This window comes from Diaphorina citri, unplaced genomic scaffold (genome assembly GCF_000475195.1).
Source record: "Diaphorina citri unplaced genomic scaffold, Diaci psyllid genome assembly version 1.1 scaffold14, whole genome shotgun sequence".
Taxonomy (NCBI): Eukaryota; Metazoa; Arthropoda; class Insecta; order Hemiptera; family Psyllidae; genus Diaphorina; species Diaphorina citri.
In genome coordinates this window covers 566,087-578,136 of record NW_007377453.1, presented here as the reverse complement: position 1 = coordinate 578,136, position 12,050 = coordinate 566,087, and the positions used below count along the sequence as shown (strand labels likewise).

The following is a 12,050-nucleotide window of genomic DNA, read 5'->3' as shown; positions in this document are numbered from 1 at the left end:
TCTGTTTCGACAGCGCGACCGAATTACATATACGTGTTTTAATTCTATTTCATTTATTTCTCTTTTTTCATTAGAAAGAAAGGAAAACTTTTAATTACCAGAAAGGAAAGTTGTACTTTTTCTTGTATAATAGGTAGGGAGAAGGTTCGTTATTATTAGTAGGTACCTAATAATCTAATATTTACTCGGACCGATTAATTTATTTTCAAAACTTAATCACAACAAGTGAAGTCGTACCTACTCAAAGTAGAGAATACCTATGTTTGATTTGTAGCGCATTTCGCGAATGAAGAACGAAACCAGTAAACCCAGTCATATGAAAAATGTCCGATCAAAAAGAGTAATAATATCCAACGATTCGACCAGAAGCTACTTGTGATGGCTTTATTCAGTGGCGAATAAACTAGAGAGGCAGAAGAAACAAGGTACATTCAATAAACATAGGTAATTTCGTTAATAATTTAGTAATATTAACGTACCTAAGTATTTACATGTTTAACATTTGAAGATCAATAAAAGAGAAGAAAGGTACAGAGATTATCATCCCAAAGGATCAAAAGAACAAAACGGAGGAAAGATATAAATGATTGAAGATTTTTTTCGAACATTCTTCAGCAAATGGAACCAATATTTATACAAATTTGTACCATTGAGAACCCCCTCCTTGGCTCCGTTTTCTTTGTAAACAAAGAAGTTTGAGATAATTTTCAAAATTGTATAGATGTGTTTTTTCGATATATAGAGATACTCTCGTCCCGAAAAGTTTTATTGAATCAAATCAAAACGTCTGACGTATGAAAAGTTGTGTATTTTCCTTCCTTCAAATTCTCTCGGTGCATACCTACATCAAGATTCCTGATCGTCTTACAAAAGTCTAACTTTTATCAAAGTTGCCCTGTACAGGGTGTTTTTGAAAGTTTTCTTCTGGTGTCCAGTGTTGTGGAAGATGTGGTATGAGCAGCAATTTTAGCAGGTTCTTCTCACCGTAATATTATGAATGCACCTCAAAACCTAGTGCACCAGATTATAATGGGAACCAAGGGAACTACCTATATTATCTTTTGCCTTCTTCTTCTTCTTTTTCCAGAGGGAACCAACCCTCCTACCTATACAAAAGGGTTACGGATAAATTGCAGAATCCAATTCACCAACTGATCAACTTTTCTGTTTTTTATGAACCATCCTGTAAATAATATATGTATCCACCTATCCATGTACTTATATGATTTGAGCTCCTTTGTGAGTCTGCTGTTTCTAAACTTTCCTCAGTTCACCGAAAGATGAGAATTTTTGCTTCCTTCTCTCAAGGGAACACCTTAGATTTCCTTTGCCAGGCAGAATAGGAATGGAGACTTTCTGGACTTTGACGGCCGGTAAAACTGAGATTCAAATTTTCTGGAAATAGGGTACACTCACGTACAAAAAATCAGGAGTGTTTGAATTTGGATTTTTTTAATATCAACAATATTTTCATTGAGAATAGACCCAATGCTAGAAAACCAAAGAATGTACTCTTGTAGGTGTCTTGAACATTTCTATGTTGTAATTCAGAGGCGGTACACAGTAATAGCAACAATTGTATTGCATTACCTACATAGGTAACTCTCTGTGATGTCCAATTTACGAGCAGCATTCCCAATAACTTGAAATATTTTTCTCCGTATTTCTTCGTATCCTTCCTCCTCCTCTTCCTCCTCCTCCTCCTCCTCCTTTTCTTCTTTTTCTTCCTTCCTTCTCCTCCTTAACAGGTAGAACAGAGAAGGAAAACGTTCCTTCTCTGTTCTATTGATATCTTCATAGCAAACCATTTTACAACGGAACAGAAAAACATAGTTTCAATGTCAAAATAAATCTGTACCGTTATTATTGAGAACTAAAATGTATCCTTTTTCATCTCCTCTTCCTTTTCCTTCCTCTCCTTCGTCTTACTTCGTCTCTTCTTGACACTCTCTTCCTTCGTCTCCTTCTTCTCATCATTCTTTTTCGACGTCTTCTTTTACTTCTTATCAAATTTGATTCATCGGTTCAGAGGGATTATATTTTTTCTCCTTTCTATAATTTCCGTTTTCATGACTTTTCTCGCCTCAATTATTTAGCTTTTCCATTTCATGGGGAAAGATGATTTTTCTATAGTATTTTCTAAGATTATCTCTTTCTCTTCCTCTATCTGTGGAATACCTACTTATTCTGAAGACAAAGTTTTCACTCGATCTCGGATATTGAATCCTCGAGTGCCTTTGTCCAAGAAACCTGATCTCCATCAAGTGATCAAGAGAAAGTACCCCCACCAAGATCAAACCATCAAGAAAAAATAAAACCAATTCAAATTGATTTCCTCATGTCACAAAAAATTTGGTTGATTTTGATTTGGGCATTCCTATATTTTTCCCCCCTCAATTTTTCGACCTCCTTATAGCAAAACCACTCTAGCTATAGGTACTTATCATGAGTGCCTAACTTCCTACCTTCAATAACAACAAATAGGGCCCGTTCTCCCTTTATTCCCAATATAATGTTTAAGTCGCCCATCCATTTATTGGCCTTGCTCGGCGTAGCTTAACACAGGTGACGCTTTCTTTAGCTCTTTGGTTTTCTGGACAAAATTTGCACCACCACTTTCGTGTTCCTGGTAAAAAGACCTTTAATTTGAAATATAGGTCGACCAGGTTTGGATAAGTCCTAGAATCTATGGGGACAGACAGACAGACCGACAAACAGACGATACCAATACAATAGCTTGTCCCTTATACCTTTTTTTATTACTATCGTAATAATAAAGGAAGGACGGGCTAAAAATGCCAATCTAAAATTTCTAATCCGCCATAGCTGTTAGCAAAGGCACTCCAACCCTAAACTGCAAACAAATAGGCTACAATCTACAATTCACGAAACCCATAAAACAAAATCCGAGAGCATAAACAAGCTGTGCCCGTCCCTCCGGGAAACGAGCTAAAAATGCCAATCTAAAATATCTATTCCGCCATAGCTGTTAGCAAAGGCACTCCAACCCTAAACTGCGCTAGCAGTCTAAATAAAGTAGTTATAAGAAGTAAGAAAATGAAACATTCTAAGAACCTTACCTGAAAAGTCCGATCGTACGGAAAGACGAATCGTGCCGACGAAAACCCAAAACACGATCACACGGTTGTCCATCACGAGAGTACAAAGTGAGACTGAAACGCTGAAATCCTGCCGGCACGCGTCTGCAAGAGTCACTTTCCCGTTCGGGAAAAGAGCGCATGAGTTCGCCAGATTTTCCCTCTCCGCTATTTTTATAATCGTCTCTTGAATTTTTAAAGAGACTGTCCAAAGTCCCCTCCCCGGACAAACTTTCTAAAGAGACACAAAGTATAAATCTTGACCCGAATACGATTGCAAATCAAGGTGGACAACTGAATGGGGTTTGTGCAACTTTGTCTCGAAACTTTAATGAATGATGGATGATGTTTCAGAGATGCACTTGTAAACTATTCTATTTCCTGTAGTATTCATAGGAATTCGAGCTATGAATTACAGTGTTGTAAAAGTTTGAAATGGAAATATAGAGCTTTCGAGTTTAGAAGTACTCTGAAAGAATCCACCTTGAAGGTGGACAACTGAATGGGGTTTGTGTAACTTTGTCTCGAAACTTTAATGAATGATGGATGATGTTTCAGAGATGCACTTGTAAACTGTTCTATTTCCTGTAGTATTCATAGGAATTCAAGCTATGAATTACAGTGTTGTAAAAGTTTGAAATGGAAATATAGAGCTTTCGAGTTTAGAAGTATTCTGAAAGAATCCACCTTATGCATTCCACGGAGCGTTCCTCATGTACAAATTCCCTGGAATTCGTTCTAAAAGAAAAGCTTTGTACTGTGTCTTAGAAAACAAGAACCTCGGATCAGTCAGTGATACATCACACCCTCATATTAGCATAAAATTCGTTCTAAAAGAAAAGCTTTGTACTGTGTCTTAGAAAACAAGAACCTCGGATCAGTCAGTGATACATCACACCCTCTAGCATAAAAGACTTCAAATTTAAATTTTCAGTGGCAATAATAATTCAGTAGGCACCTACTCCCCATGAGCTGCTTTTGAGACATGAGGGTTTCAAGTGGGTGGAGAACTAAACCTGAAGTGAAGGAAAATGGTTTTAGTGGAAAACGGAATTTTCCTATAGGTGACTTCCCTGGTGTGAGTATTATTTAATAATCCCAGAAGCAATATTTTCTTTTCATAACGAGGGGAACTTTTTTTTCATCCGAAAGGAGAAACCCCCATAAAAGAAAACAGTCTATGGGGACATAACCTCTGGAAATTCTAATAATGATATTTTATTTTATGCCTTCTTACACACGCTTTAATTCTGGAACAAGGGTGGATGCGAAAGAAGCCATTTATTTCACATAATGAGTCTTTTTTTCGGGCCCAGAAATTATTTATGGGGCTTAATTTTCCCTTGTAGGTATTCACGAGAAAAAATTGGTGCATACCTGAAGGCTGCAGCGGGTGTTCGATGGGCCCCAAAAGGCAATCTTTTGTCTCGATGGAAGGAACGTTTAAATTAAAATGAGTATTCTTATTATTTTTATTGCTATTATTTATTATTTTATTTTATTTTTTATCTTCTACTTTTTTCTCATGTTTGACAAAGGTATGTACCTATGTTTTTGGGGATGACTTCCGTCAAACTATCTACACTTGGACGTTACATCAACAGGTTTAAAATCTCCTCCTCCTCCTCCTCCTCCTCCTCCTCCTGTAATTTCTCCTCCTACTTATCTGAATGAATCCACTTTTCCTAACAATCATGAGATGACACAATTTTAAAGCAATAATATGATATGCATGCAAGATAAATGGGGCTGTGAATTTGTGACATTATCATGAGTTAAATAGTGTACTCCCAGGAACTTCTATTTCACAGTTGATGTTCATCCGTGAAAACACTTGAAGGATTTTCAATTCCCTCCTTCCCTTTTGATGAAAAAAAAAAAAAAAAAAAAAAAAAAAAAACACAAGCAATTATAAAAATTAAAAGTGAAAGCTGAAGGGCGTAAAAAAAAGAAAAATACGGGAGCAATTATAAAAATTAAAAGTGAAAGCTGAAGGGCGTCCATATCAGTCGCGGATTATTCTCTTAATCAAACACTGGAGATTTTGCAAATTATTCCTCATTTAATAAATAATAATGATATTTATTATTTAATGATCCTTGTTTCCCCCTCCCGATCAATTAATTTAATAGCTTGAAAACTAGAAATGGTATAAGGTAGTGAATTTGATAACTAAATAGACAGACTTGACTACTTAGATATTAATAGTAGTACTAATGAATGACACTAATAGTCGCATCCTATTCGAATTCTTTAACTCGGTGCTCCTGCAAGCTCCTCCACTGACTAATGGAAATGATTCTTTCTTTTTACCTCTTTCTTCACAAATTTCGCATGAAGTTTGAATAAAACCCCATTTTCTCCCCTCTATCCTAGACCCTCTTCCTTCCCCATCCATCCCTTACACCATTCATACCCTTTCCCTTACCAATCCCATCTTGTATAGCGTTTAGCTCTGTTGTTTATACTCTCCTCGTAGTGGCGTAGCTTTCATGGAAGCTGGGGAAGCATCTCTTTCTCTTTACGTGTTTCTCACCCCCTATTTTACACTCACTGAAAAGAGTAAATTCAACCTGGATTCTAAGACACCTAGCAGATTGGGATAGTCTATACCGGCCACTCACGCTCAAAATCAGACAGTCAGAACGTGTGTGGTGAGAAAAGCTTTTGACTTCAGTATTCAAACTAACTAAAGACCCAATGTCCATAACTTTGGACATGTGTACTTTGTAGTCATAGAGCTATAGAGACCCATTGTCCAAAATTTTGGATATTGGGCCCATAAGCCGACAAAACCCAAAAAGTCTTTGGGCCTTTAGACGTTCTAGCTTCCCCTTTTGAAAATCCCACGACGCCTCTGCTCTCCTGTATAGTTGAGTTTTTTTATTTGTGTTTCTATGCTTTCTATATTTGTACACTGTGTTCCTCTCATTTTCCTAAGTACATGTATTTATGAAACATTATCTCTACTAATCGTTGCTTGCGTTCGCTTCACTTCGCAGCTCTTTGCGAATGCATTTATACCATGAGACAGACGCTTTAACTTCTCCGGGGTTTTAGCGATTTCTTGCATTTCATACTGTGGAGGACTGTCAACCCTTTCAACTGCTCGAGTCAGAGAAGGTTATAATGATAATCTCCTAACCTCTTTCTTTTATGCTGAATTCCAACTCGTTCTTCAATCGTCTCACGAAGCTGAGTACAACCTCAAACAGTCACACTTTATGCCCCAGATGGTCAACTGTCCAGGACAGGACGGACATCTACGTCGGATTTTCGTCAAGCGAACGATATTGGCTAAATAATAAAATCGGTGGCAATTTCGTCGTAATATTATAAAATCGTCTGGCAATTTCCAGTGACAGATCATCCGTAATTCTTCAGGGCAAGGTTGTTCCTATAAAATCATCCAAAGGTGAATCAAGGATTAGTACGCTGATCATCGTATCGGTTGTGATTGGTTTAGGTTTCACTTTTTCATTTATAAGTTTCAAGTTTCATGACCTCTTGAGATTGTAAATCCAGATTCATGGACAATAGACTCGGCACTGTAAGTACTAAATGAGTGCCAATTCCTGTAGATCCGTATCAAAGCTCAGCAAGTGCTAGATAAAATCATAAGGAACGCTAATGAAAAACCATGTAGAACTGAAAGGTGGAGATTTTTTCCTATGTATTATGTTCCCGAAAGAAAGAAAAAGATACGTAGGTATTTCATATTTGTGGAGAAAATATGATGAGATACTTTTTTCCTTGGCTTTCTAAAAGAAAGTGGCATTAAAGCAACAAACAAAACTCCATTGGGTAAATGCATGGCGTATTTGAAAAGCCATTTCAGAAAAGAAAACGTTTTAAATAGAGCAGAGCAAGAAACTACATGGAGATGTTGGAATCGGAATAGAGTATGTGTGTCTCCATCATATATCATATCCAGAATAGAAACAGGATAATGTGAACCAGAATATAACTCACTTTGTGAAACACTTAGTAGATTTTATGATTAGAGGTACAAAAAGACGAAAAATGTCAAAACAGAAAATGATATCAAATGAAACCGTTTACAATGTCTTTCTTCTGGCACAAAATGATCAGGTGAGACCAGAATAGCTGGTCCCACTAACCTCAACAGTTATTTTCACTATCGTCATATCCAGAATAGAAACAGGATAATGTAAACCAGAATATAACCAGAATCACTTTGTGAAACACTTTGTAGATTTTATGATTAGAGGTACAAAAAGACGAAAAATGTCAAAACAGAAAATTATATCAAATGAAACCGCTTACAATGTCTTTCTTCTGGCACAAAATGATCAGGTGAGACCAGAATAGCTGGTCCCACTAACCTAACCTCAACAGTTATTTTCACTCTCGGTCCTCACAAGGTAGGTACGAAATATCAAGAGAAGATTAAATTTCCAGACAATTTTTGTTCCAACTGTTTATTTAAACTCATTATTGCTTATTGATCTGACACTAATTCCTACATTAAAACTGCATTAGTTCAAAGTTATATTGAGTTTTTTCTTCCAAACCCAGCGAGGTTTAAATAATGGAAGAATAAGATATTTTCTTTCTCCTGGTACTATTATGATTATTTCAATGAAAACTTTGTTTCAAAAGGTTTTCCTTTACATTTCTATATCTTTCGCTTTTAATGGAAAAAAGATTTTTGGAAATTCAAGTGGAGCGAAATATTTTGGAAATCGGAGAAGGAGCAGAGGATAATGAAAACAAAAAGGAGGATAAGATAAAAGAGGAAAAAAATATGATGAAAAAAAACTCATAATGATGATGGAGAAGGCAAGAAATGAAGAAAATGTTTTCGTTTGTGTAGTGAGCTGTATGTTCATGATTTGCCAATATTTTCCCCCTCCCAAAATCAAAACAATCTTTCCACTAACAATGTGACACTCAACAAGTATGCCATATTTTGCTTTAGAATGATTTTTCATGGAATCCATTGGGTGTACATGAACAATCAAGCCGTGTTTTACAACCTCTGATAATAATGGGAGAGTGTTCGGATGTAGTCTCGGAGCACGCTCAGATATTAACAAAAACTTTAACATGACATTGCAGACCTCACCCCTAAAATAAACTAGAAACATTTACACTGTGAGACTCATTTTTTCCAACAAGAATTCTGCTATTGTTTCTTCCATCAAGAGAACTTTCTTCAAGATGACTTGTCCTTCATTATTCATCATCTCTACAGACATACAAATATACATAAGTAGGTAAATAACATAAGATGGATCAGGTACCTTTTGAATAGGACTGTCTTCATGTAAATCAGGGGTGACTTAGAACTGAAATATAAAAATATGATTACAAAATATTTCCTCCAGACCAGACCTGAGGAACATATGTATATAATTACACCCGTTCCTTACTAACTACTCACGGGAAAAGTGAGGAGCGACACACCTGATGGTGAAGTGTCAAAACATCCAAAGAAGCATGCTGAACAGTGTAGCAACATACATTATTTCGTGTGTTGACAAATAATTTACATTTCACGAGACAAATGAAATGGAAAGAGAAAGGCAAAGAGGAAGGAATAAGAAAGCAAAGAGTAATGAAACACACATGGAAAAAGTGTTTGAAGAATAAGGGAGTTGAACAATCCAGACGTCTGGAAGAAAGTAGAGGGGGTACAAAATGTGTTTACTTACGTGGGAGCTATGATTTGTATGTACAACAATAGAACAACACTATGTATGTGTTGGAACTTAGAACACTATAGTCTAATTCTGTAAAGCTAGAATGGTAAAGAATAAAATATTCGATTTGATTCTCCTTATAATTTTGGTATCTACCAAACTAAAAATAATGTCTTTATCAACCATAACAACCGTTTTAGTGGATAAACATTTTGAACCAAATTTACACCATAGGAATAAGAAAGCAAAGAGTAATGAAACACACATGGAAAAAGTGTTTGAAGAATAAGGGAGTTGAACAATCCAGACGTCTGGAAGAAAAGTAGAGGGGGTACAAAATGTGTTTACTTACGTGGGAGGTATGATTTGTATGTACAACAACAGAACAACACTATGTATGTTTGTGTTGGAACTTAGAGGGAAGAAAAGTAGAGGGGGTACAAAATGTGTTTACTTACGTGGGAGGTATGATTTGTATGTACAACAACAGAACAACACTATGTATGTGTTGGAACTTAGAACACTATAGTCTAATTCTGTAGAGCTAGAATGGTAAAGAATAAAAAATATTCGATTTGATTCTCCTTATAATTTTGGTATCTACCAACCTAATAATAATAATAATAATGTCTTTTTCAACCATAACAACCGTTTTAGTGGACAAACATTTTGAACCAAATTTACATCATGTTCTGTAAAGCTAGAATGGTAAAGAATAAAATATTCGATTTGATTCTCCTTATAATTTTGGTATCTACCAAACTAAAAATAATGTCTTCATCAACCATAACAACCGTTTTAGTGGAAAAACATTTTGAACCAAATTTACACCATATTTCAAAGGATATTGAATGTTACCTATGGTGTACAAGAACAATAGCAACACACTAAACCTGACTGAAACAGATAATCAATGTGATTTCTCAATATTTAGCCTTAAGATTACATGGTATCTTAAGGCTAAATATTGAGAAATCACATTGATTGATCTCAGGTACCATAAGATTTGTACAAAACAATACAGTGAAACAGATAAGTTTGCAAAATGTAAGTTCTAAAGGACACCCACTTTATCTTTCAAGAAAAGGGTTCGGGCTTAATTCTTTCAAACTTTATGAATAACATCCTTTAATCTAAACTAATTAGTGCCGACATTTGAAATTTCAAGTCTTGCTGACACTAATGTATGTCTGTTTCTGCTGATTTGGTCTTTTGTTTCGAATATAATTTGAGTCCCGTGCATTGCATCATCCCTTTGTTTGTTTGTCATTCTTGTGAATTCCATCCATCTGTGACCTTTATCCATTACATCCACTAGAGCTTGTCTCCTCTGAAAGCTTTTCTTTGACCTATTAATCATGCATTCATTTTATTCCATATCAATCTAACACTCGGGTATACAATATCATGTACAAGTGTTTGTTATTATATAACTTTTGAGAATGTATGGAGGCTGTCCAGATGTTATACAATTTCCAAACACTGACTATTTTTACTGTTTTCTCTCATAAAGCAAAAAGAGAAAAATCAAGGAAAATGGTTCAGAAACAATTTCACCAAAAGGAAAATAAATACGCTTTCTGAAAACAGACAATAAAAGATACCTTAGGGGATTTTTTTTTTTTTTTTTTTTTTTTTTTTTACTTCACAATCGGTATCTAAGTAGATAGGTATTATTTATTTACAAATAATTTGTTTAAATTGACTTGAAAAAAAAATCTTGGATCACTTGAGATGAGTGGTTAAGAACCAAAAATCACTAGACATCTCAAAAAAGTGGTAAACAGAAATTCACTCGTAATTTCCAACATTATAAAATTGTAAATGTAAACGACAATGACCAGCGCTTGACCGTGGACCAAACACCACTACTACTTATCAACAAAACACAATAAATTATAATACTATTATAATATTTAATGCTGGTACTATGTATTGTATAGGTGGAATGTACCTATATCTGTGTTTGTTGATCACACAATGTCGCCCTTGACGTAAAACCTAACCGAACACACAGGTAACAAACAGAACACTGAACCGCACTGGGATTATCTGGGATAAGTAATAAGTACCTACACACATAGGGTAGATAGGTATAGGTGGTGTCTACTCGTACATGTAGATCTTCTTTTACCTAGACATCTTGATACATATCTACTAGTGTTACCTGGACGTTGACGTAGCACATAGGTATAGTAGGAGTCATGTGAGAGGGTATAAATCAACAATCAGTACCGGAGGTACGAAATTAATACTCGTACACCAGTGTCAGAAATATGGGGGTTTTATCTACTGGAGATATTAATTTGAAGCTCATGTTCTCACTTACTTTGAACTTCTCCACCTCCAGACCCACATTGACCACAGTGCCGACACACTCCAAACCCAGCACCCGCGGCGTTTCCAAGTGCGGCAAAAACCCCAACCGTGTGTAGACGTCTGCGAAATTAACACCGCATATGGACACTTTTACCTCGAGCTCTTTGGTCCGCAAATTCAAGTTGATCGGCCAGTCCATAACCTGAAATTGAACGAATTGATTGTTCATTATTTTGGCACAAGTCCAGCTCCTGATGAACTAGGTATACAAACTTGTTACAGCAAGAAATCCAATTGATTCCGATCAACCAACTGGACTGGAATGTTACGGTAAGCCAGTGGCGTTTACCCGAGGCCAGTGGCTGGCCTGCCTATTAGCCTCATGTGATCCAACCAAACATGCTCTTGGAAAAAAAACTTGTGAAATTTATGGGGTTTTTATTAGGTACTCACCTTGATCTTTTCCAAATCCCCGTATTCCGTTAGTACGACTGATCTCACTGTAGCGGACATTTTTTTTTTTTTTTTATTTCACATTTTTTACTTCACAATCGGTATCTAAGTAGATAGGTATTATTTATTTACAAATAATTTGTTTAAATTGACTTGAAAAAAAAATCTTGGATCACTTGAGATGAGTGGTTAAGAACCAAAAATCACTAGACATCTCAAAAAAGTGGTAAACAGAAATTCACTCGTAATTTCCAACATTATAAAATTGTAAATGTAAACGACAATGACCAGCGCTTGACCGTGGACCAAACACCACTACTACTTATCAACAAAACACAATAAATTATAATACTATTATAATATTTAATGCTGGTACTATGTATTGTATAGGTGGAATGTACCTATATCTGTGTTTGTTGATCACACAATGTCGCCCTTGACGTAAAACCTAACCGAACACACAGGTAACAAACAGAACACTGAACCGCACTGGGATAAGTAATAAGTACCTACA

The 12,050-nt window shown here is 35.9% G+C and overlaps 1 protein-coding gene across 1 annotated transcript; it reads right to left on the bottom strand.

Annotated features, from left to right (window-relative positions):
• Nucleotides 1-11,012: 11,012 nt before the first annotated feature.
• Nucleotides 11,013-11,625, bottom strand: LOC103507224 (synaptic vesicle membrane protein VAT-1 homolog). The gene is made up of 2 exons (XM_008471681.2): nucleotides 11,537-11,625; nucleotides 11,013-11,285 (listed from the first exon to the last, which is right to left on the bottom strand). Exons 1-2 carry the CDS (start codon nucleotides 11,594-11,596, stop codon nucleotides 11,013-11,015), a joined length of 333 nt encoding a protein of 110 aa, XP_008469903.1. The 5' UTR covers nucleotides 11,597-11,625.
• Between the last annotated feature and the right edge of the window lie 425 nt (nucleotides 11,626-12,050).